Source organism: Plectrocnemia conspersa, unplaced genomic scaffold, assembly GCF_051122295.1.
Source record: "Plectrocnemia conspersa isolate PC_06_02 unplaced genomic scaffold, ASM5112229v1 ptg000014l, whole genome shotgun sequence".
Lineage (NCBI taxonomy): Eukaryota > Metazoa > Arthropoda > Insecta > Trichoptera > Polycentropodidae > Plectrocnemia > Plectrocnemia conspersa.
Window position 1 is genome coordinate 26,432,333 of NW_028277178.1, and position 26,217 is coordinate 26,458,549.

Consider the following 26,217-nt stretch of genomic DNA (forward strand, 5'->3'; position numbering starts at 1 on the left):
AGGTGCAAGACAAAAGCACCCATTCATTTTGTATATCCATCGACAGTCTTCCCTAAGTGAATCATGGTAGTCACGCCCACTGATTCGCTCATCAAGTATTTCATTACCATTATGCAAAGGTATGTTCTCTTACAGTCGAAGGAACAAAGGCCTCCATTGAGGAGACGGGGCACCAGATCAAATATTCAACGGATGGATGTTTATTTTACGTTGAGAAACGGAGTATTAATTTGCCGATTACCGGTCGCAGGAAATGAATTAATGAATACATTATTCATCTCGCCGACAATGATTCTTCTTATTCTTCGGCAATCTTGTGATTATCATATGATGAATCCTCAATCTGATGAGTAAATTTATTTTTTGAACCAATTCTAATTTATTATTTTAATTTTAATATACAATATGTATTATTATATTTTCTTTTAAGCATTGTAAAGTTTATGGCGTAATTTAATAACATTTCTTCACGTTGTCTCAATAAAATTCAACTACATATTAAACATCATTAAAAACTTTACGATTCACAGAGTGTTTAATTTTAGACTCTTTACTACACTTCCGTAACGTCATAATGCATATTATACAAAGTATTTGAAACAGAAGCAAACAACAACGTTCTGTTGTAAACACGTTTTGTTCCAGGTCATTTTTGAAAGTATATTGAAAATTAGAAGAAACTCGCAGAAAAGTTTTATAGTTTCCGGCGGCACGAACGACTTAAAGCGTCTCGGCGACTAGAGGTCATTGTGTATTAATTAAATTTTCGAACAACAGAGGGACCCTATTTGATCTTGAGGACTGCTTTGATCTCCGCTAGACCATTGCGAAATAAATTATTTTCACCTTCCGTCCTTTCAGTAGCTGACAAAGTCGATTCATTAAGTTTGTATGCAAAATTAAATTTTATCATGTCGCGATAATCACTATATTCATATTTATTCACAATTAAAACTTTGGGGTTTTAAGGTCCAAGAGGTGTGACTTTGCAGCCAGAAAGACGCTGGTGGAAACTAGTAATAATATATTTTCGTATAACATATACATATATTGGAAAAAAACTATTATGGGCGAGTATTTATTTTCTCAGAGCGCTAGTATAGAAGCTGGCGGAGGGATGATGTCCAGTGGATGGTCCTCTGAGGTGTTTTGTAGTCTCCGCTTCTCTCTCGCCGTCTGCCATTCGTACCTTGGAAACCGACCTTATCATTGGTTCGGAAAGCTTTCTGACGTATCATAATCATGCAGCGACCATTCAATCAATTTTTGCACTCCTTAATTCGACTAACGAAATATGTAAAATATTAAAGTGATATTTGCTTGATGGACATCTTTCGAAGGTCGAATTGTGCATCGGGGTAAATGTGACTAAACGGTGCTTTTTGTGGTCCGGTGATATATTGTTTTCGTAACCGTTACGCAACAAAGAAATATTTTTTCTCTGCATCCGAGGGTAATTACGACGTGTTATTTCTTTGTTACCCATTTTTTCCCTCTCAATTAGTTTTCTCTCCGTTTCCTCAAAGCTTTCTCGAAGCACTAAAGATCTCAGAATCACTTTTTAGAGCAAATAGAGATTCTTTCTACCCATAAATACGTTTGTGAAAAATCTTACAAGATGCTCGGCTTTTTACTTTAGCCATCCGTCAGTTATTCGTATCCTCTATGATACTTTAGTTCACAACATTCTCAAATCTTGATCTATGATTTGGAACCCTACCAAAACCAAACACTCCCTCCTAATGAAAAAAAAAGACAGTTTAACAAATAATTGACATTTAATAATGTGACTGATTGTTCCATTGTCCGAATAACTGCACGTCTATTGTTAGTGTTTAAAGTTTATTGTTTTATTACGACAGTATCATAATAATGTTCTATCATTAAAGAGTTTTCGTAATCTGCCGAAACCTTTGAATGCTTCCGTCGTGTTGTTTCATGCCAAAGTTTATCAAGAATGCGTTTTCTCTCCATTATTACGCCAAAAGAAGATAACATTTCTCTTTGTCGTTGATGACTAGTCACCCGACTAATTATTTCCCGTCGATGATAAGCGGTCGGTCTCGATTTGTTTATTAATCAACAATGACACACGTCTGATAGTTCAGGAGAGGACAGCACAGTTCGGATAAACTACTAATTGTGGTTTTAGTTGTGATAAGGGTTCTTATCGCGTTTGCGGTGCATGATGTGGCAGGTCAAAGTTGCAAAAAATCGGTAAACATGTGTGATAAGGTGCAAACTACAATGCCCTTATCGGGGTGACCATTTGCCGAGCTATGAGGTTGTGACAAGTCAATGGCATTACTAATCGTCCGTATATATCTATATTTATACAGAATGTTTCTAAAGTGACCGTTAATTATGATAAAATTAAACATATGTGTATATGTGCATACATCAAAAAGGTTATACTGTAAATTTTAAACTCAACCGATTGATTAGTTTTTTTTTAAAGTTGCTTAAATAAAGTCATCTTAGTGTGATTTAAGAAGTTTTCTCTTTGCAAAACAAATTTGTAAATAATAAGCTAGAACTGCTCTTCTGCAATAATACTGAAATTTTCAGTACAATAATGTGATTATGAATTGATATACCTAATTGTCATAATGAGTTTTGTAACTTTAAATATTGTTTAGTTGGCAAATATGATAGATGTCCATTTATTTAGAGTCGAACTAAATTATTTATTGAAGCTTATGCTGTGATATATTGTTGAATGTTGATTCATGATTGCGAGTTTTGCGAAATAATCCGAGGATTTAATAGTCGGAAAAATTTCTTTTAAGATATTGAATAAAAATGTATTTAATAAGCATGTAAATATATATAATAAACAGATTATATTTCAAAATCTATTAACAATTATCCGTCTTATGCATATTTCGTGTTTCAAACAATAAAAAGCTTTTAAACAAGCTTTCTTACATTCAAGCACTTCTAAAAATACTTTATACGCTGATGTATACGAATCATAATAAAATCAATAGAACGAGTGTGCACAAAAACCTTTTTGTCCTATTTATTTCTTCACTTTTTAATTTATTACACTGTCAGAAAAAATATTTTTGAAAATACGGGCACTACCTAAAACTTTTTTTGTATAATATGTATAGGAAAACATCGTTTTTGATCCACCGGTTCTGGATGCCTCCTATTTTTTTTATACCAGAGGCCAGAACTCCACTCGACAAGTTTTTTCAATGAAATATATTTTTATATGACTCATTATTTTTTGCCAGTTATGAATATTATGTGCGTAGAAAATTAGAAGTCTGTTTGTTTAAAATAGAACATATTTTTTTCTAAAAACAGATTCATATGATTAAAATGTGATTTACTTAATTTTTCTTAAAAATTGCATGTTTTAAATTTATTTTAGAATATACGGGTACTACCGGTGTTGCAATACCTACTCTTCTATAATGAGGTAAAAACTTATGTTAAAATTTAGAGAATTTTTTTTTAAAATAGAAAATATTTATAATATATACTTTTATTATCAGGTCATACACTTTTTAATCGACCCCACATATAAACTACATTTTAAAATGTAGTCATGTTTTAACACTGTATAATATAGTATGACAAGAGTATTAAAATATATATTTAAGTATGTTATTTATGAAATATATATGTAAGCATTTATAATTTATACTTGAGAGGTGAAAGTTATATTTTGTTAGATAAGCCCCCCGCCCACTATCGCGTCGATTGTTTGATCTATTCTTGACTTTCGGAAGTAGCAGCCATCACTCTTCCAGATTCCGCCACTTTCTACCGCCTCATCCCCGCTGACACTCAACCCTACACCCTACATACAACCAGACAGAGACAATCGTGGTCATTGTTATATTTTCGCGTGTGCTCGATGAAAATCGGTATTTAGGGGGGGTCGGTCATCAGACGATGACTGACCGTGAGGTTTGAAGTTATTAGTTAGAATGCTGACGAACAAGGGACTTTCCCCTATTTATATAAGTGTGTTAATTAGATGTAAGAGAGGGGTGGTTCGTCGTCTTAGTCCATAAAAAGCCCCTCTGGATCAAAACTCTTATGTAAGTTCATAGATCCCACATAAACAAAGAGTTGTAGTGTTTATCAATATGAATGCTGACGAACGAAGGACATTCCCCTATTTATATAAGTATGTTAATTAGGTGTAAGAAAGGGGTGCTTCGTCGTGTTAGTCCATAAAAAGGACCTCTGGATCAAAACTCTTATGTAAGTTCATTGCTCCCACATAAACAAAGAGTTGTAATATATAAATATATAACACCCCCACCCTTAGAATGAACTAATTTTCCCGATGAAATTAGTGAATCTGTATAAACAAAAAATATTTAAATCTTTTCCCTTACTGGATAAACACCAAATACTGATTTTGCACCTTGCTTACATATTTTTACATTTTACAATTATTTAAATTTATAATAAGACGCACGTTTTACAATTTCTGATTTACAAATTTGTTATACATGTTTTAAAATATGCATCAAAGTTATATTTTGTATTTAGCATTATATAAATCTGGACATATTTAATTTTAAAATATTATTGTTAATTTTACAATTTTTGTTATTTTACCTGTAGCAATATTGTTAGTAACATATAAAATAATAATTTGTTATTTTTTTTATAATTCTTAGTTATACTTATGTGATTACTTTTAAAGTTACAATATATGTAAAACGTAAACATTTTATTTTAATTTTTTAATTATATAATTATGGCTGATATAGCTCAAAAACATACGTAAGTTTATCAAAATAACATTTATATATTTGATGCAAACATTAAATTTTAGTTTCTTATACTAGACATACTATATGCTAAAATATCATCAATATATGAATATTACAATTTTTATTTCTAATTATAAAGGTACGGCTTATTTAAAAGTTTTATTATATATTTTAACATAATTCGCTAATTCGCTAATTAATAATAATACATTTATGTTTATTCATTCTGATACAGTTACGTTTTTAATTATAACATTTTTTAAATATACTTTAAAGTTAAAATTTCGCATTCTCGATATTAGACATAACATAGTAATTTCAGGTATTTTATACATAAACATTTCTTTTCGTATTTAGTTTTACAATACATTTTACGATAATTTGTTAGTTTTACAAACGACATTTGACCATCAGACAATTTAATCAATTTAATTAAACAATTGTATAACGAAGTTTTAATGATATTTAGATTATCATCATATCGTGAACTTTATTATTATTTTAAATTACAAATATTATTAAATATTTAATTATTAATATAAGTGATCAATAAAATGCACATTGGCATTGAATTTTAAATTTTTTTTTGAACAAACTCTTTAGTTTAGCAAAATACGTTTAATTAGGTTAACATTGAACAAATTATATTTTTATTATTTTAATTCGAATATTCATTTTATTTCAATTATACTTTTTGTAATTTTTTTATTTTTTATAATGGGAATTATTTTCTATACAGTAAGGATCGATGCGAATATTTATTTATCGCGAAAATCGTAATATTCGTAATAATAACCATTCTCTCTGCTGTTTTGAGAGATATGTAAGCTATTTCTTTTGCTTTAAATAAATTAGATGATTTTATCTCTGTTCTTTCGAGACATATATAATATAAGCATTTCTTTTTTTGCTTTTAAATAGAATAGATCAAAAATTATTTGACTGTTCTGTTCCTCAGAATCTGACAGCAAATTTAATTTGTGATGGCTTCCCTCCAGTAGTGGCGCACGTACTGCTGATTCCTCTCCCTGGGTTAATAACACCAATCACTGTCATACTAATTTTTTTATGACGAAATGGTGGCGAACTTCATATGTTCGTTCCTTAATAAAATGGTGACGACCTGTACGGCTCGTCCCTTAATATATTCAATGCTACATCAAATCTCCTGGATCGATGAGCGATCTATTCTTTCATAATTCTTTTTTTTTTAAATATAAATTAATATCATCATTATAGTTGTTATTATTATTATTATTATTGTATATTTTTTTTTTACGAATATCGATCCTTAACCATATTATTTAAAATTAAAAGATTCCAATAAATAAAAGCAAATCTTCTTTAAAATTGTTAATTATTATTTTTATAAATATTTTATTATAGTTTCCCATTATTTTTCAAAACATATCGTTACGTTATTTTAATATATTTTTTAAAAACTATTGTTTAAAATTTATCAACAAGAAGCATAAAATTTATTATTTTATTTTATATGGTTTATTTGTTCCTTTAATTAATATTATCCAAATTGTTTATATTATAATATTTTTATTCTATCAGTATGTACCTTAACTAATTTATTTTTTATTTTTATTGTTACATTAACTCGACTGTTTATCTCAATTACTTCATAAGGTCCTGTATAATTTGGATTTAGTTTCTTAGATGTATTTAACTTTCCCGAACTATTTATTAGATAAACTAAATCACCTGGTTTAAATGTACGTAAGATTTTGTTTTTATTGTATTTATCGCAGGTTTTTTCTTTATTTTTAATTACATTATCACGAGCTATTGATAGCGATTTGGATAGTTTTAATTTTAAGTTTTCCAAATAATTATCATAAGTATATGAAAATTCTTGTGATGTTATGGAAGACGGTAATCTGGGCTGACTACCGAAGATTAACTCGAAGGGAGTAAATTTAGTTGTTGTATGAGGCGTAGAATTAAAACTAAAAATAGCGAAAGGTAACCAGTCGTCCCAATCGGTTTGATTATCTTTTATAAAGTGTTTTAGATATTCTTTAATGGTATTATGTGTTCTTTCTAAAGCACCGTTCGATTCTGGATGATAAGCAGACGTTTGGATTTGTTTTATTTTAAACAGTTTAGAAATTTCTTTAAGAATATTAGAAGTAAATTCGCGACCTTGATCGGTGAGAATTTTATTAGGAATTCCATAATTACATATAAAATTATTTGTTAATACTTTAGATATGGTCAACGCTTCGTGATCAGGAATTGCGTAAGCTTGAGTGAACTTTGTTAAATCATCTTGGAGGGTTAAAATAAATCGATTTCCATTTTCTGACACGGGTAACGGTCCAACAATATCGAGCGCTATTCGTTCAAAAGCCTTTTCACTAGTTGTTGTAATTTCTATTGGTTGTTTCATTCTTTGTCTTGTTGTTTTATTTACTTGGCAGGATTTACACTGCTTTACGTACTTTGTAACATCCGATTGCATATGTTTCCAATTATATTTCCTTTTAATTCTATTTAACATTCGATTACAGCCTGTATGTCCTCCGATAATGGAATCGTGATATTCTTTTAATATAACAGGAATTTGACTACGTTCAGGGGTTATCATTACGTTATTACATATGGTAACATTTATATCAGAATCTTTAAATATGAAATGAACAATCAATTTTACCTTTTCCCATTTTAATTGATCCAGGCCACATCCTATTCGTGGCATGGATATTGTTTTTATTTTATTACTCTTAAGAAATATTCGTAATTCTAACAAACTATAAAAAATATCTTTATACGTGGGTTTATCCCAATAGTTTTGTTTTGTAATTAAATGAAAAATTTTAAATTGCTTATTTTGCGACATTAATATGTTATGAATTGAATGTTGTTTACTAGATAATTCTTCATAATTATCTATTATCTCTTTAATTTCTTCAGCTATGCCTTGACCCATTTCTAAATCAGCTGATATACAGTGAACTATGTGGTCTTTTTGGTCAAAAATATTACCTTCAATTTCATTGAAATTGCTTTCGAAAGGTTTCCTATTCATGTAATGATATTTTATGAAATCTTCATATGACTCTTTTTTATCAATAGCACAAAGTTGTATTGATTGTTGATTAGTTTCGTTGTCTATGTTGATGCGAGATAATGCATCAGCATTTGAGTTTTGCTTGCCGGGCTTATATGTAATCTCATAATCAAATTCTTCTAATTTAAGTCTCCAGCGTATCAATCTACTACTGGTAGGTTGTTTAATATTAAAGAGATATTGAAGAGGTTTATGATCCGTAATAATTTTAAATTTTCTTCCATAAAGATATGGTCTAAAATGACCTACAGACCATACGATTGCTAGTAATTCTTTTTCGATTGTACTGTAGTTTATCTCAGCTGCACTTAGAGTACGTGATGCATAGGCAATGGGCAAATCTTTACTTAATTCCTTCTGACTTAAAATTGAACCTATAGCATAATTAGAGGCATCTGTAGTTAATATAAATTCTTTGGTAAAGTTTGGATATTGTAATATGGGTGCTGTAATCAATTTTTCTTTTAAAGTTTCAAATGAATTTTGCTGTAAATGTGCCCAATCAAATTTTACATCCTTTTTTAATAGATTTGTTAAAGGCTTTATTATTTTACTGAAATCTTTTATAAATTTTCGATAATAACCGGCCAATCCCATAAACGCTTTAATGTCTTTAGGATTCTTTGGTACTGGATAATTTTTAATAGAAGTTATTTTATCGGGGTTAGGTAATACACCTTTATCAGTAATTATGTGTCCAAGATATGCTACTTCTCGTCTAAGAAATTCACATTTTTCTGGTTGTAGTTTCAGATTATTTTTTGTTAATCGTTCAAGGACTGATTCCAGTTTAATTGAATGTTCTTTAAGAGTTTTTGCATATATTACTATATCATCTAAATAAACAAAACACTGTATACCTGTTAAGCCAGATAGTACACTATTCATTAGACGTTGGAAAGTGGCTGGGGCATTTTTTAATCCAAAAGGCATTCTATTGAATTCATAATGTCCACTAGGGGTAGAAAAAGCAGTTTTACTTATATCCTTTTTATTCATGGGTATTTGATGAAATCCACTTGCTAGATCTAATGTCGTGAAATAGCGACAGTGTCCAATTTGATCTAGAATATCATTAATATTTGGTAATGGGTATGCATCTCCAATAGTTACATCATTAAGTTTTCTATAATCGATAACAATTCTCCATTTAATATTTCCTGATGCATCTTTCTTTTTTGGAACTACCCACAATGGCGATGACCAAGGTGAATTTGAAGGTTTAATTATGTTATTTTTTAACATTTGCGAAATTTGGTTATCAACTTCTTTTTTGTGGATTTCGGGATATCTATAAGTCTTAGTTTGAATTGGAATTTCCGAATTTAGGTTAATTTTATGTTCTACACTATCAGTAAACGGCAATTTATCTTCATTTAAGTGAAATACGTGTTGATATTTTTCGCAAATTTCAATTAACGAATTCCTTTCTTCAGGGTTTAAATGATCTGTTTGAATCAAGTTCATTAGTTCTTGTTTTCTTTCTAATATACCTCTATTATTAGTTGATGTTTTAATATAAGTTTCCTCAATTGGACCGAGTTTTACTTTTAAGTTATGAATCGTTATTTGATCATCAGTTGTATTTAATATTGTGCATAATGCTTTTGAATTATCATTCACACTAACTAAACATTTGGGCAAATAGACACCTTTTTTATTTAAGAAAACATCGATAATTCCCTCTTTAATTTCAGGATTAGTTACCATTAATTCAATTAAAGTCTCTGTCCTAGGTTGTATTAGATGAGCATCTCCAGTTTTATTAATAATATAAGACTTTTTAGTTTCTTTTATTTTTAATGGTATGTGGATATTATTTATAATGATGAAATCTTGTGCATAATCAATAATAACTTTGTTTTTATAAAAAAAATCATTCCCCACTATACCATCAAAATTAAGATTAACATCGTCATCTTTGATTACATGAAATTTATGTTTAATGAATGTAGCATTAAAATTTATTTTTAACATTATAGACCCTATTGTTGAAATAGTTTGATTTATATTTATACCGGTTAAGTGTAATATATCATTTTTTTCAATATGTTCTAACAAATTTGAGGGAAGGCATTTTGATTTTATTATGGAAACTCCTGCTCCAGTATCAATTAAAAAATCTTTTGATACGTTTCCAAACAATAAATGTATATATTTCATAGAACTATATGTATTACTTTTAAAATTTATGATCTGCTTGGTGTCTAATAATCGTCTCTCGAATTGACACAAACTTCGACAGACGGAATTCCGTTTAAATGATTTACTGTTTCATTAGGCATGACTACATCACAATCATTGCTTTTGCTGGGAAATCTTTTGCGACATTCATCATATAGATGACCATAAGCGTTGCAATATTTGCAAACTTTGACTTGACTTTGCTGATCATATGAATTTATAGTATATTTTTTATTCGTTCCACTATTATTATTATTATTATAACGATTATTCCCATTATTATAATTATTGTAGCGATTATTACCATTATTATTATTATTGTTATAACGATTATTACCATTATTATTATTATTATTATTATTATAACGATTATTACCATTATTATTATTATTATTATTATAACGGTTATTAACATTATTGTAATTGTTGTAACGATTAGTACCAGTATTATTATTATTATTGTAACGATTATTTCGATCCAGAGCATAATTCGGTTTCATAAAACAACTATTGGGCGAATGCCCTAGTTTCCCGCAATAATTACATGGCTTATTAGTTATGGTTTTTTGTTGAAGTTTAATTATTCTTTCTTCTTCCAACGCTATATTAAATGCTTCATTAACTAATTTGGGGTTTCTAGCCCTAACAAATGTTGAAATAGACGGAATCAAATTTAAAATAAAAATTTGTAGTCCCAATTCCTCTATAGTGGAAATTTTTCCACTTAATGTGTTTGGATCATTAGTATTTCGTCTAACACAATGAATATATTCCTTTACACTTGTTTCAATTCTATTTATATAATTAGACACGGGTTCATTTTGTCCCTGTTTACATGATTGCAGCTCTAATAAAATTTGGGCTTGGTGTTTGTTTTCCCCAAAATTTCTTTTTAATATTTCTTTTAAATCATATAAATTAACGATATGATGATTGGCGCATACCATTTCGGCTTTACCGCGCAAAGACGATAAAATATACGAAAATAATATTGGCTGCTGTATTTCTGTTGCTTGGACGTGAGCCCTCTCACAATTCGTGAGAAATGAATTTAATTCATCTTTATTCCCTTCGAATGGTCTAATAAATTTGAAGAGTAAAGATAACGGAATTTCTACATTGGAAGTGCTACTTTTAACTATTGGTTCTGACATGTTGTATACAATTTTTATTATATATTTAATTTTTTCTTTTGTCTAATTTGAAATTAATTAATTTATTTATTATTTTTTTTTGTCTGATAATCAAAATATACGTTTGTACTTACAATTTATTTTTCTAAAGTTGCTAATTGATAAAAGTGCAATCCGCTTGGCTCAACGAAGATGATCTCTGCTTGGCTCAACGAAGATGATCTCTGCTTGGCTCAGCAAGGACGCTCTGCTTTGGCTCAGCAAGGACGCTCTCCGCTTGGCTCAGCAAGGACGCTCTCCGCTTGGCTCAGCAAGGACGCTCTCTTGGTTTATTGATGATATTGGTTGAAGTTACGATCTTCACCGAGTCCGCTTGTCTCGTAGAAATTGTTATGGGCTCTTGGTCTCTTTAAAGGATTTAATCCACCGTCTCAAGTACCACGTAGACGTTATGACCACGCAGAAAATTAGTGATGACGAATGATATAAATGTAGTGCCAACTACAGTGATGAACTGGTCCTCGGACGATCCCTCAGGATTCTGGATGTCGGCTTCTTGATGAGTGGTCGATTCCAGTGGCACGTACAAATCAACGTACACACTCTAATCCGCAATAATCCCAGCGCTGCCACCAATTTTATGTTATATTTTCGCGTGTGCTCGATGAAAATCGGTATTTAGGGGGGGTCGGTCATCAGACGATGACTGACCGTGAGGTTTGAAGTTATTAGTTAGAATGCTGACGAACAAGGGACTTTCCCCTATTTATATAAGTGTGTTAATTAGATGTAAGAGAGGGGTGGTTCGTCGTCTTAGTCCATAAAAAGCCCCTCTGGATCAAAACTCTTATGTAAGTTCATAGATCCCACATAAACAAAGAGTTGTAGTGTTTATCAATATGAATGCTGACGAACGAAGGACATTCCCCTATTTATATAAGTATGTTAATTAGGTGTAAGAAAGGGGTGCTTCGTCGTGTTAGTCCATAAAAAGGACCTCTGGATCAAAACTCTTATGTAAGTTCATTGCTCCCACATAAACAAAGAGTTGTAATATATAAATATATAACATCATAAACGATAAACAACCACTTAGCAAGAAATGCGCTCCCACCTACAAACAAGATGAAACGCTTGAGCTAACACTTTGACGGCTGATATTCAGTGTATATTGGCGTTTTGTATCGAACAATGATATGTGTGGGAGGACGTGGAGAGGAGAAAGAAAAAAAAGTGAAATGCCGGATGTTACTTTATGTTAGAATGCTTAGGTGGTCCTTTTACGGTCTTGCCATCCATTAGTACCGTTGTTTCCCCCTGGGCATCCTGATGGGGGCGAAGGAGAGATCACATATCGCGTATCAGCCGATGCGACAACTGGGACACTGATTCGCAAATAATGGCTTCACCTAAAAGACAAATAACAAACAAAACTCCAGGGCGTAGGTGAGATATTTGAAAAAGTTTCCCTCTTGCCACTTGACACTTTGCTGAAAATATGCGATGGAGGAAGACGGAAAGAAAATCGCATGGCAAACATTTGTACACGCCTTTAATGTTTGTGTGATGCCAATAATGGGACAACTTTTTTTATACAAGCTTAAAAATCATAAGATAATTTACTTGCAATATGATTACTTTTCTTGAATCGTTATTTCATATTTATTAAATGTGTTAATGTGGTCTGGGTTTACTGTTTATATTTTGAACAAATTTAAAGACATTAAAATCATTACTATATTTTTTTTATATTTATCAATCAATCCGAGTAATGATTAGTATATCGAACGTTTATCTGTATCGTGTGCTTTAGTGCTAATAGCAAGGGCGTAAACACAAACTTCCCGTCTCTTTCTCAATTATGAATAATGATGAAATGGATACCTCTCGAACTGACTGTGTTAACGCAAATATAGTATAGAATGTTTTTACAGAAAGCACGGTCCAGATGGCTTCTTTGGCGAGTAATACAATAATTGTTTTTATTAATTCAATTATTGCAATATTGTCTTCTGATACAAAAATATTTTTTCGATAATGATAATGGATCGTTAACGTCTCGGGACGGATTGTGCTATTTATGCTATTGCTTTGTGGTAATGAGATCTCTATCTCTTTGTGTGATGTTTGATCTAAACGTTTGAAACGGGTTGAGATCTTTCTCTTCGTGGTTTAAGTGGTCGTTATTGTGACTATTGCCGCAGGCCGTTAAAACCCCCTCTAAAGAGTTATTTAATATAATAATACAGCTAAACGGTAGAATAATTTACTCTATACAACTAAAAAGTCAATAAATAAAACTAGATGTGACGTTTTAAATTGAATGAGTTTAAATCTCAGCATTTTAATTTTGACACCAATAGCATTCATATTATGTTTCGCTTACAGTGTCCCTTGCGGAAAGTCTTATTTTCAGGTGGTCACTTATAAACGATCATAATATGAGAATCTCACAATATAATTATAAAGGTTGAGTTTTTATGTGATGGCAATTGGTGATTATTGACAGATTTTGAAAGCAGTGGCTATTGTTAGATAATCATGTATGTTCCTTAATTGCAGTATTCTTTGATTAAGCCTTTATTTTTTTTTTACTTTCTAGAGGAACTCTCAAAGAGCAATTGCAAGAAAAACTTTATTGTCCAAATAAAATAAATTTATGCTATACGATAAAGTTTAAGGCTTATTTTAAGGGATGTGCGAGAATCATAAATTTAAATATTTCAGAACAAATTATTGTCGTGCGGGGAAAGCGACAATATTTAACAGATAACATCTGCATAGACTTGAAAATTAAGACTATCGAATAATAAACGCTGATACGACTGCGCAAGACTTAAGTTTGCAAGGGATTAAAGGTCAACTATGTGTGAGGTTTTCATAACAAGCTTAGCTTCAAAAAAGTAGGTATCCAAAGAAAAAACATATTAAATTATAAAAATAAATCTAAAATAATATTTTGATATTATATATTTATTTTTTACTCAGTTAATCGAGGGATACCAATATTTGCAAACAAATATTGACAATATCAAAATTTTTATACCTCACCATTTTTCATCCGTCTCGCCCGTCTGTCTCAGAGTAGAAGAAAATTGCCCTTAAAAAAACACCCCCTTAACGTTTACCTCCTCGCGCTTTTCAATTTTTCACGGATAATTTTCTCCGTACGTTTTTTCTTCTTTCTCTTTTCTTGTATTTTTTCGACGCTTGACCGTACATCTGGCACCGGACCGGCCGCTTGTTTTATTGGAAAACTTTTGCGAAGATGTGCTATTTTATACGGTAAACTTGTTTGCGTTGTAGGTACTTTGGAAAGCGATACGTCTTGCACGCAGCCTAATTTATATTGTATCGGTGTATCTTTGACAAAAAATGCGTACACATCCATATATAGAGATACGCCAAGTTTTGTTCGGATAGATAAGAAGGGGTGGAAAAACATGTCTGACGGAAATTACCGTGACAGGGATTTCCTGATTTATTTCGGCTAATTGATGTTCGCTTACTCAGATATCGTTCAGAATGACCCAAAGAAACTTCGCTTGACTAACTAAACAAATTTTGTGAATAAATAAAACCGACTCGACAGATTTGTTTATTTGACTTCATTTATAAAACGCCGAATCGACATGGAAATGTTGGTTTGGTGGTGTTGAGTGATTTATTTTGGTGAAGGTCGTAGACTAGCTTACTTAAATTATTATAGAGGGAGGAGAAACTATACACTTTTCATATGGATAATAGTAGAAAAATCAGACGCTTTGGCTGTCGGACATTTGAGGTGCGTGCTCAGTCTGTTCAGTATTCGAGCGTGCGGCCCGCGTGTAATAGGGCGGATATCTCCGTGGGCCATGCGGCCCGTGATGGATTGATCGCCTTTCTCCAACGATCCGATCTTTGCCGGTGTTTGCTCGCTCTCCACAGAAACAATTTATCATTTTGGTTCGGGCCACCGCCCTCATCCAGCGCCTATTCCTACTGTCTATACATGTAATTATTTAATTATATCTAAAGAGAATCAACAAAAAATCTGATTCCTAATATAAAAAATATATCAGCGTTACAAAATCATTTTATTAAAAATTGACCTAAGCAATTGCTTCATATGTGGTTCTGTTTCTCCCCACACAATTTGACGTGGTTATAAGATCAAGCAACATTGTAAAAAATGTACATTTACTTTTACGTTAAAATTAAATTTTATTAGAATATATGTATGCATATTTATAAATTTAATTATTATTTTTAATTATTAGGCTAAAATAAGGGCAATAATTACAGTTTAGTTCCTTAAAATTCTAATACATTTTCACTCAGCTGATTGTTAACTTTAATTATTGAAATAAGCAACAGTAAAATCGGCATATAAATTTGATTTCTGACGTTCAAAAAATATTGAAGTGCACCTTCAGCACTAACTTGATTATTTAAGTCCTTGCTATGAAATAAGTTGTCCAAATGTAAAAAACAAGTTATAGCTCAAGCTTTTGGAGGGTTACGCATTGTCGTGAAAGAGAATTAGACCTTTTAAATTTTTCGGGGCGAAGACCTGACGTCGCAGTTCTTGGTGCATTATTTCTCATCTGTGATGGGATTCCTTGTATTAAAAAAAACATTAAAGATTATATCTAGTATAGACCACCAAACAGTTACTACAATTTTATTTTGCTGTAATTTTAATTTTGCAAAATGGTCAAACATTTCCTGTTGTCGTTGAAAATTACAATACATTCGAAAAATGATTCGTTTTTTTCGTAAAGAAAGCGAAAAACTTTGCTCTGCGTTTTCTTCACTTATATAACGATGATTATTTTGGTTTTCAATTAGTTCCCGTCAAGCTTTTTTTTCTAAGTTGCTTAAAGTAGTTTTCTTTGAACGAATTATAAATTAAAAATATTTTTTATTACTGAATAATTGAGAGAACACTGTATTAAACTTACATAAAGTAAATATTATTCATTAATTATTTAATGCGTACGTTTTAATGTGTATTTATATAATGTCCAAATGTGAAACGTTCCTTACGCATTTAAAAAATATGTTAAATGCATGTGGAAGGTCATACGACACATAATATCTTACCAGTTGACGTGTTGAAAGACCGCAAGGTCTCTCGATGATTGCCATCAAACGAAACGTTCTAATTTGAAAAAAAAGTGTAGAGAGTTAAAGACATTACCGTCGAGCATGCCAATTTTTTTTGACACGAATATCCGAAAACGATTAGCGAAAGCTTCCTTTTCGTTCCTGTATTATTCTTAGAATAATTAAGGATGTTTTTGTTTTTGGATTTTTTTCGGTATATAATATTTTTAGTATTTTTATGCAACATTTCTTGCCACGATAATGAATCGCCGGGCCATCTGGTAGAAATGACGCACATAACAAATGGCCCAGTTATATGGGAGTTGGAACCGACGGGTAAATATAAAGGTGAAATGGATTTACTGACAAAAAATATGGAGGACCACACGGTGCTAGGATGATGGGCCAAATATATCAAACACCTTATTTTTTCGCAGGCTTGATGGCTTTTACGGAGGGACCACGTACGTCGGGTCGCAGAATCGTTTTATTTTCTTCTTGGACGTGTAATGGAGAATTTCTGAAAAAATTATTTGAAAAAATTCGCAATCTATTCGTGGAAATTCTAGAGCAAGAAATAAAAATAATTTTAAAATTATTTAATATATGTTTGTTTATTTAAAAAAAATGAGAGCAATAAAATTTTAACTGTTTTTAATATTTTTCTGTACGGCTGACGCAGATAAAATAACTACTACATAGACTAAACGTCGATATGAATCAATTTTAGACAGCAGCAAAAAAAAGATGTATGTGAAGTATGCATATTTTGTTGTCGAATATTTTTAATACTTAAAATTAATTAAGTCGCTCAAATTACCCATTCCATCGTGTTTCCCCCTTGCAACCTTTGTCCTACGCGAATTCTTTCCGGCAATAGATCGATGACGAAAGTTGTCACATCAAGCAAGAAAATACCCGGCGGGAATTCTTGTCGGTATCCTTGCGCCAATTTAAATTCCGAACTTTCGCGATGTACCGTAATAAAGACGGTCAATTTACATTAGGGCCGGTGGGAAGAGCGCCACCCCTTGTGCCACCCCTCGGGCCTTGACGGACGGGCGAAATGTTCTAGAAAATTGTCCTTCCTGAAGGAAAAATCTACAAAATAAATTGTATGCATTTTTCTACAAGAGCATACTACAACTCTGCTCGGAGAGAGGAGCGAATCCTGACGCACGTGAAACTACCCTTAGCCAGCCGAGCGTTATAAACGGGTCAGCGGGTACACGCGAAAACATTACACTTCGTTACGACGCATTTCAATTTATTGTTGCGAAACTTTTGCGCAAGGATTCGCTGATACTTATGCAAACTTTAATCTAGACGCATAAGATGTACGGGGGCCATAAAAACGTAAGACATTAATCCTTTGCCATGTTGAGCTGAAGAGATTTCAAAAGACTAGAATTGCCTTAGAAAGTACAAAAAAACTTTTACGTCGATCTAGATATGTATTGTGTATGCGTCACGAAGAGATAATATTCGAAAACCGCTGAACAAAACAATAATTCAGGGGACATATCAAATCTGGACCCTGCTTCCCTCATTCCTCAGATTTGCGCCATCAGATAATGCGCCCATTTGCTTTTCAAGTGAAAACGTATACGAGGGCGAAAAAATAGCAGAATAGAATGTGGACGTACTCGATAAGATATGCGAATATAAAAATATTTATGCACATTTTTGCGGAAATATAATTCTTGCGATTTATTACGCAAAACGTATAATAAAACTGAGGGACTACATTAGCCGGACGCCAGGACGATTTATGTAATGTACATTTTTCGTTTGCGTCGCACTTAACCGTTTCCATCTACATGTCTACTTGATTAGGCGTGTTTTTATTAATGCCTTTATACCTTAACGCTGATGAAAGAAAAAGATTCTATTATATTCCACATACTAAATTATATATACTATTTAATATGTATGTGTAATAAATAGTGAGTAGCAATAAACCTTTTATTTTTTTTATTAAAAAAACTTCCCAATCCATTGTTTGATCACATATTTTTAAATAATGTGAGTCTAGATCTAAAATAAAAGGCATATCATTAAATGTAAGACAAAGGTCAAGGAGTAGAAGCGGTATCAAAATAATAGCTTTTTAATACATAATATTTCAATGGACACTTTTGACTGTCAGTTTTTTCAATAGACGATTATTTGTCTTATTTTTTATGTACTATAAGTAGCAATTAGATCTCGCCTGTATAATGCATGTGTGTGTGCATAATGCATCTGTGTTAAAAGCGCCATAAACCATTATTTTAATTAAAATAATATTGATAATGTTTTAGTCATTTTGAGTTTTAAGTTGTCCACCATGAAACTATCTATGCCTGTCTATCGGTTTCATCTTTATGATTCATATTATAAACACCAAAATGAATATGGAAACTTTCCAGAGTAACCACGACCGACCTTTTCATCTGCACTCACCGCTTCACTGCCATTATTCCCGCTGTCGAGATTTACATTTTATTTTCGGACGGCAATATTCGTATTCGACTTTCGAACTTGGGGAATCTCGGTAGTCCCCGAGGTGTTATTTGTCCTGCGACGTCCTTCGGCGGACAGGGTCGAGACGCGGACAAATCGGCGTCGTTACGCCACAGCCGACGCCCTACGAATACTTGATTAGGACCTAGTACATGAAAATATATACAAAAAAAACCTCCGAGGTACTAAAAAAAACTTGAAGGTACCACAATAATAAAATCCAACTTAATCAAGTTGACGTGCCTCTATGATTGGATGAATTTCCAGACATTATCAATGGTATTTTATAATAAGAATTATTTCATTAAATGTAGGTGTATAAATTAGATTTAAACTGTCAATATATTTCCTTGTAGCTTTCTAATTAAAAATTTAATTTAAATAAAAAATACGGATTTCAATAAATTATTTAGTAGAAACGAGATATTGATATTAAAATTTGTCTTCATTGTAAAAATACTAAAGGTACAACAAACAAAGTAGGCAAATGTTCTTCATTAGAAAAGCAATATGAGAAAACGCAAATAAAATAGCATAACAATTCTCGAGACTAATTATATAAGGACATGCATCGCCTAGTATATAATATATTGTATATTTTTCTTCATGTAACAGAAACTTTGTAAATGATCTTGTTGCATGCATTAAGATTTAAATTAATAATTTTTAAGTCTACAGGTGGTAAATGATCCGTCAGACTACTCTTTATTTTGTAAAAGTCTAAGCAACTGATGCTTGTTGAATTTAGGTGTTAATATAAAAATCTCAGTTTTTGGTTGCTTACATATGAAATCATATAAATCCATTTTATTTTGTATGTTATATATATATCATTTTAATATTATTTAACGTATTTAAAAATATATATATTAAAGGCAAATATTATATTAAATGTCTCTTTTGCTAAATTTTAATTTACCATAAACAGCCCAGATTTTTCTTTGCTTGGCCTCGATTAACGAGGTGTATTTTTTAACAATCTTCTTATGGTCTTTGACATTAACATTCTGTTTATTTTAAGATACATTGTTTAAAAAAATGCCTTGTGATTGTTCGCCGTGAGGGATGCGCCGGTACGTGTAAAAATACAGGGGAGTATTGATATTATGTTCTCGAGATATAGTTTTAAGATTTTATTCTTCTTCAATTATTCGATTTTTTAGTCTGATTTTTAACTATATGAATATTCGAATATTCGTTAAATATGCGTTTATACTACCTCGAATAAAATTTGAAAAAATCTTAGAATGAAACAATTTGTATACTTGAGCAACATAGGTAGTCGTTTTTTCTCTCAATATACTTGAATGTTTTCTCTCTCAATATAACAGTAGTAGTGCAACTCCAAAATTCATGTTTCTTTATATGCCTTTATTTTGTTTTTGTAACAAAATCGTCTTCGAAAAACATTTATGAATATAATGCTTATTATTTGTATCTACTATGACCGAAATACGCAGAATTCGTTTGTGGAATAGAGCAATATGTTAGAAAGGCCCACTCTTTATTATCGTTTAACGCTTATTAAATATTTGTGAAATTCGTGCTACGTTTTTGTATTTGTTTTTTCAAAGCGCATGGATTTTATTTTAGTCTATTTAATAATTGGTTTGCGGCTAATTAATTTATAGTTATTTAATTTATAGGCAAATCCGCACAGAAAAACGCCGATACAGATCCGATCTTAATGTATAACAATTTTTTTACAATTATTATTAGCTATTGCATATACAAAAAATCAATAAAATTATGTATTTAAAATGTTTCATAAATTTTTCTGATAATCGATCCTGGTCTTAATTCTGGTGATTTGAAAAAGCTGTATTGACTTTATTAAAAAGTATGTTATAATAAATTGAGAATTTTTATTTTAACAGCATGTTTTATAAAATGAATTATAATATATTTTTTAACCAATAAATATTTTTAAATTAAATAATATTTTACAGGAAATTAATTAATTTTTTGCTTTTAATCAAATATATATTAAAAATATCATATTTTTATAAACTTACTACAATTTTTTTTTAAATTTACATTCGGGTTAGTATTAAAAACTTTAAATATCTTATATTATTATATTAAATTATCATTATACATTTATTTGTAGTTCAGTGAAAAATAACAGCGGTACGACATGCGCCACATTAAAAATGCATAAATATAAAAACGTCAAATCTATACCAATATCTCATATAAATAGTTTTGTTTTTTTCGCGAAAACTTTCCGAAACAAAGCATGTATCGCCACTCCATCGCCGATTCTGCTAGCAAAATTACGCACGAAATCTCAGTTTCTGCCGCGCAATTGCCCCGGGATCAACGTATTTATCTAAAGAAACGCTAGGTGGATGTGTGCTTCTTCTAGGTGGGTCGCTTGAAAAGTTTCCTAAAGGGGGGAAAGAAGGGGGTGGGTTTGAAAAGGAAAAAAAAACGTTGAAGGGTACAATCTTGATGCAAAGTCGTGACTTCCCGCAAACGATTTGTCAAGCACCAAAATATAAACCGGGTCATTTGTTCGAACCGGGACAGGACCTCCCGCTAGGGGTCCCTTTTCTGGTCCCCGGACCAGAACCCTCTCCGTGTTTGCCCCCTGAGATAACTTCAGGTGGAGTTTTATGAGAATGTTAACTTTCGTTCCGCAGAAATGGGTGCGTGTGTGTGCTCCCGGACCAAAACGCTCAAAAGAGGCCTATAAAATATTTATCGGCGTTTTATGTCATACTTACGAACATATAAACGTGCAAAAAACGGATACCGATAGGTATGCGGTTAACGGTGAAAAATATACGGAAAAGCGTTTCGTGTGCTATTACTACTATATAATTTAGCCTGAGTAAATAAACGCCAGTCTTGATTGTATCTATGGCCTGATAAAAAAATGGCAACGTGATTTTTTGTTGTTGATTAAATGAACTTATATATGTGAAATTTATATGAAGTGGTAGTTATTTGGTAAAGAATCAAAGAAAGTACAACGTTCCATTTAGTCTTTCGGACTTTGAGGCCAAATATACGTCAGAAAAGCTGGTAACAGTTTATTTTATAGAAATATAGAAATTACCATACATGTATATAGAGAAAAGTAAAAGCCGCTATCAGATAGTGAAGTTGAAATAAAAGATCTTGGAATTCGGATAGTCTTCGCTGGCGTGTCGAGTTATATTATTGTCGGTTGTGATTTCTTGGAACAGCTGAGACCTGTTGTATTGTGTTTACTTATTGCTCTGTGAACGATCCACTGATGGCTCTTGTGTCAATACAGTTTCCTTGCTTGTCTCTGTTGCTACAACTTTGTGGCGTCTCCATTTCTGTGAGCAAGTGTCACATCATTTATAATGCTCATTCGAAACAGCTTTAGCGAATCGCAGATGATCAATTCTTGGACACACCGCAGAATTGTGCTTTTGTTATTCAGGCGATTAATAGCCCAATAGTTAAATAACAATAATAATATACGCGAGGTAGAATATATTGTATACGGTGCGTCCTTTCTAAGTCTCGAGACAAATGTGCTATTAGGTAGTCCGTATAATATTTCCAATTAATATTGCAATTATATGGTCACAATATATATTTTTAATTATTATGAATATACTGTGTGTAGCCCAATTTTTGAGACAAGTTTATCTCTCTTTTTGCTGGTTCAAAATAGTCGTCAGAATACCTCTAAATTTTCACAAATTGTACAGGTGGTTGAAATTCCCCATAAGTCCTTGATTCGTTGATTCGAAATAGCCATATTTAGTAACCTAGCTTTTTTTTTTTTATTAAATATGCGATTCGGCGATGCTGCGTTTAGTATTTATATTGTGGAGCTTCACCACTGACTTTTTTCGTTTAACTCTTTGAATGCGGAAAGCGACTAAAGTCGCCCAATTGATTTTTTTATCTCTTTACGCAAAAATCAGTAAAAAAAATGCTTTTCAAGAAAAAACTTTTTTTTGTGAATAAACATAAAATATCATTTTAAATGAATAAAAATTAAAAAATCAGAACATTTAAACACAGTATCAAGGTAAAATTTGCATTTTTCAAAAAAAAAAAAAAAACAATAAAATATTATTTTTGATAACGCGTTCAAAGGGTTAAGAAAGGTCCAACGGTTTTAGTACTTTTGTTCGATATGCATAACCGCACTGTGTTAGTTTCGCCGATGAAAACTCAGATTTTTAATGCACTCGAGAGACACAAATCCTTCAATATTGCTGGCCGAGTTTTGTGCCGATTGCAGTTTGTTGTATCGAGAAAGAGCTGAAAACAGTATATTGTTACGTATATAGAAAAATGAAGGTGTCAATATCGGGCGGCGGAGTAATATTGGCGAGTTTAGAAAGTCTGCAGAGTGAATGGTAGTCGATTGGTGATAAGTGATTGCTGTCTGATTTTAATGATCCTAATAAAAAATGATCAAAGAATATTGAACCAATGGGAGATCGTCAATTAAAGAGTCTAGCTCTACCTCCAAATCCGATATTTTGTGTTGCTCCTTTGATTGACATTGGGTGACAGTCCAATAATTAGAAAAAATAATTCGAACAATGCTTATTCCACGCAAGGTTTTTAGTGTTTTTTTATAAGCTAGTTTTGAAAGGGTTTTAATAAATAAAGGATTATTGTTAACGATTACGGGTGATCCTGGCATATTTTTTTATTATCATGGATAATGAATTAAAACCTAGTTTTTAATGTTTCTTGATTTAATGAATAATTAATAAACAAAATATATGTATATATATGCCAATAATAATATTAGTACGATATAATTAAAGAACATGATTTATGATCTCTACAGAAAAATATATTCTCTACCTCTCTACCATTCCCAATTTAAAAACTGCATGTTGTATGTAGTTTTAAAAAAAAAATAGCCTAAGCTTAAAAGCTTGTTGATTTTTTAGCAATCTCATATTTAAATTGTTTTATTTCATGTTAATTTAATTATTAATCCCAATAAAATAGGAACGCTTTAGTTATTTTTACATTTACATAATATAAATTCAAATACTTTATACGACTTCCACCGAAATACATTTCTAAACTAGTTTGAAACTTAGAGCTCGGAGGGCTATAAACGTACGCAATTCGAAATTTATAGCCAAATGTATTATATGTACATGTGACGTTGTGTAATAATATTTCATACACCTAATGATGATTTCGCGCGTATGCGATTTTTAGGAATATTACACTAAAACTCACGTTTAACACACCTATTCCACACTGTCTACCATGTAATTTATGGAATAGCGTATGAATGGAGCTTTTGAACAGGTTACAAATGCCACAGTTCGCGTGATATATGACGAGTTTGCATATAGCAAAGTTACTAGTGGACACTCTTGATAGTAATTTACAATCACAATACCGGGATGATATGTAAATTTAGATTTTTACAGTGAATTTGTGGGTGCGAACGCTATTTGGCAGAGCGCGAGACAGGTGACGCAAATATTGGGTCATCCTATAAGATTATACTTATTTGTTGTTTTAATAAAACATATTTTTTGATGGATAGAATTCGTATTTTTAATATACTTAGCAATTTAGCATGGGTCAGATTTAAAATATTATAGACAATAGATATTTGGAACAGATTATTAAAATTCGGACAGTAAATATATAAATGCATTGGTTTATTTCAACGTTCTAACAAACGCGTTTCAGTAAAAATAAAAATAAATAAAGTCAATCCCAAAATAAAATGCTTTAAAAATACCTCATATCATTACAATTAAAGTTAAAAATGAATAAATATTTTAATTTTTATCAAAAATAGTAAAAAATCAGTGTGAAACAATATTTTTATATCATTAAATATATTTACTATATGATTGCTTACTCCCAAGTTTTGCTTTTATTATTCTAGAATAATATAATTAACGGTTATTTGGAGGTGATGATACGTTGAAGATTGCTACAAAAAATCGTTATAATATTCCGAGTAGACTTGTCAAGTTTTCCGGTTAGAAAAATTGAAACGAATAGCTGGTATCACTCTTTCGGGACTGCTTCTCTCCCTAATTGACCATCCAGACACGGCACCAAATTAATCTAGCCATATAGTGATAGTTTATCATGTCTCTTTTCAACATGTTCGTCATATTTATAAATATAATATCATACATTACATCCACCCAATTGATTTATTGCCGTTTCGATCGTTCTCCATTCCGTCCTTATAACCATAGCCATATTTTTTTTTTACTTTGTTGTTGAACATCAAATTAAATAAATTTACGACATTATTTATTTATTATTATGTGTTCATTCCGCACTTCGCTTTATATTTATATCAATTTTATATTGTCGAATAAATTTATTTTCGAAATTGGGTTATGAATGAATTTCCAAAGATGAATATCGTAAATAATTTATATGATTAATATAAACGACCGCACTATTTCGATGAAAGCGTCATCTTTTACACGTATATTATATTTATATTAACGCGTTTTTTGTGATATATGAAATGTCGTTAACATAAATATATCGAAATTTTGGAACGTGCGTATGATTTATTTTCATAGGTGAAAATGTCAAGAGAAACAAGATTCATAATAATAATTGTAATGAGGTTATCGTCTAAAAAAAATACAAACATATGTTTTTATAACATTTATTTTTGTATTTGTATGGATTTTCATTCTAGAAAAATATTAATCTATTTCTATCAGATATTTCATATATTTTTAATCCTGCGAAACTTTAAATTTGTTTGTACATATTGAACAAAAACGCTTATGTAATACATAAGATAATAATTCTTAAAACCTATATATTTTTGTTTGTTGCTATCAACAATATTAAAAGTATAAACATTAACTTTACTAAATCGTTTTTTATTCCATGTAAAATTTTAACCATCGTTGATTGAAAATATGCAAATATGGTTAACTTCAATAAAAAAATCGAATTATTTTTAATGATAATTATTTATAGGAGATTCAAATTCAGTAAAAAATAAAATTATTTTTCAATTCTTGTCCACTTTTCATTTTGACTTTTTGGTTACAAAAAGGTAAAATTTGCCCTTTATATTTTTTTATCTGCGCATACATAATATAAAAAATTAAAAGTCGACATATTGTAATGAACATCCCGTGTCCGGAGCGTTATCATAAAACCCCGATCCAGGATTGGTGCGGGAGGGCGACGGTGTCGGGATTCTGTACGGTTGTGGGACAGGGACGAAATGTCACTCTGCATGTGAAAAAGTAAAAGTTTCATAGAGCTGGTTGTCGGCGCCGCAAAAAAGGCTTTTGCGGTCGACCGTCACGTGGCACGCCAATTAGCCGGGAATGGAAAGCGTTTAGCGGCCGCGAAATGGCAACCCCCAAATAGGGATGGGGTGGAAACGTACACCTACAATTTGGTGGCATTTGTGGCCCAAGTTAAAAAATAAAAATATTTTAATTTAACTTCATAGAGTTTATTCACGTTGTAATGCTTATATTTGGCTAGCCTACATTCAATCGAG

At 31.3% G+C, this 26,217-nt stretch overlaps 2 protein-coding genes across 2 annotated transcripts in view; one reads left to right on the forward strand and one right to left on the reverse strand.

The window, feature by feature from the left end:
• The window catches only part of LOC148226633 (uncharacterized), a 618,271-nt gene that overhangs the window by 409,631 nt on the left and 182,423 nt on the right, over nucleotides 1-26,217 (forward strand). The gene's annotated exons all lie outside the window — the stretch shown is intronic.
• On the reverse strand, nucleotides 10,035-12,209 carry LOC148226635 (uncharacterized). Its single transcript, XM_088204567.1, has 2 exons — nucleotides 10,349-12,209; nucleotides 10,035-10,096 (listed from the first exon to the last, which is right to left on the reverse strand). Exons 1-2 carry the CDS (start codon nucleotides 11,163-11,165, stop codon nucleotides 10,035-10,037), a joined length of 879 nt encoding a protein of 292 aa, XP_088060693.1. The 5' UTR covers nucleotides 11,166-12,209.

What these genes read in the sequence shown, in the direction of transcription:
- LOC148226635 (XM_088204567.1), bottom strand. Translation starts at nt 11,165, where the DNA reads ATGTCAGAACCAATAGTTAAAAGTAGCACTTCCAATGTAGAAATTCCG. An exon ending in TAATAATAATAATAATAATG is followed by an intron (nt 10,097 to 10,348) that starts GTAATAATCGTT and finishes CTAATGAAACAG; the next exon opens with TAAATCATTTAAACGGAATT.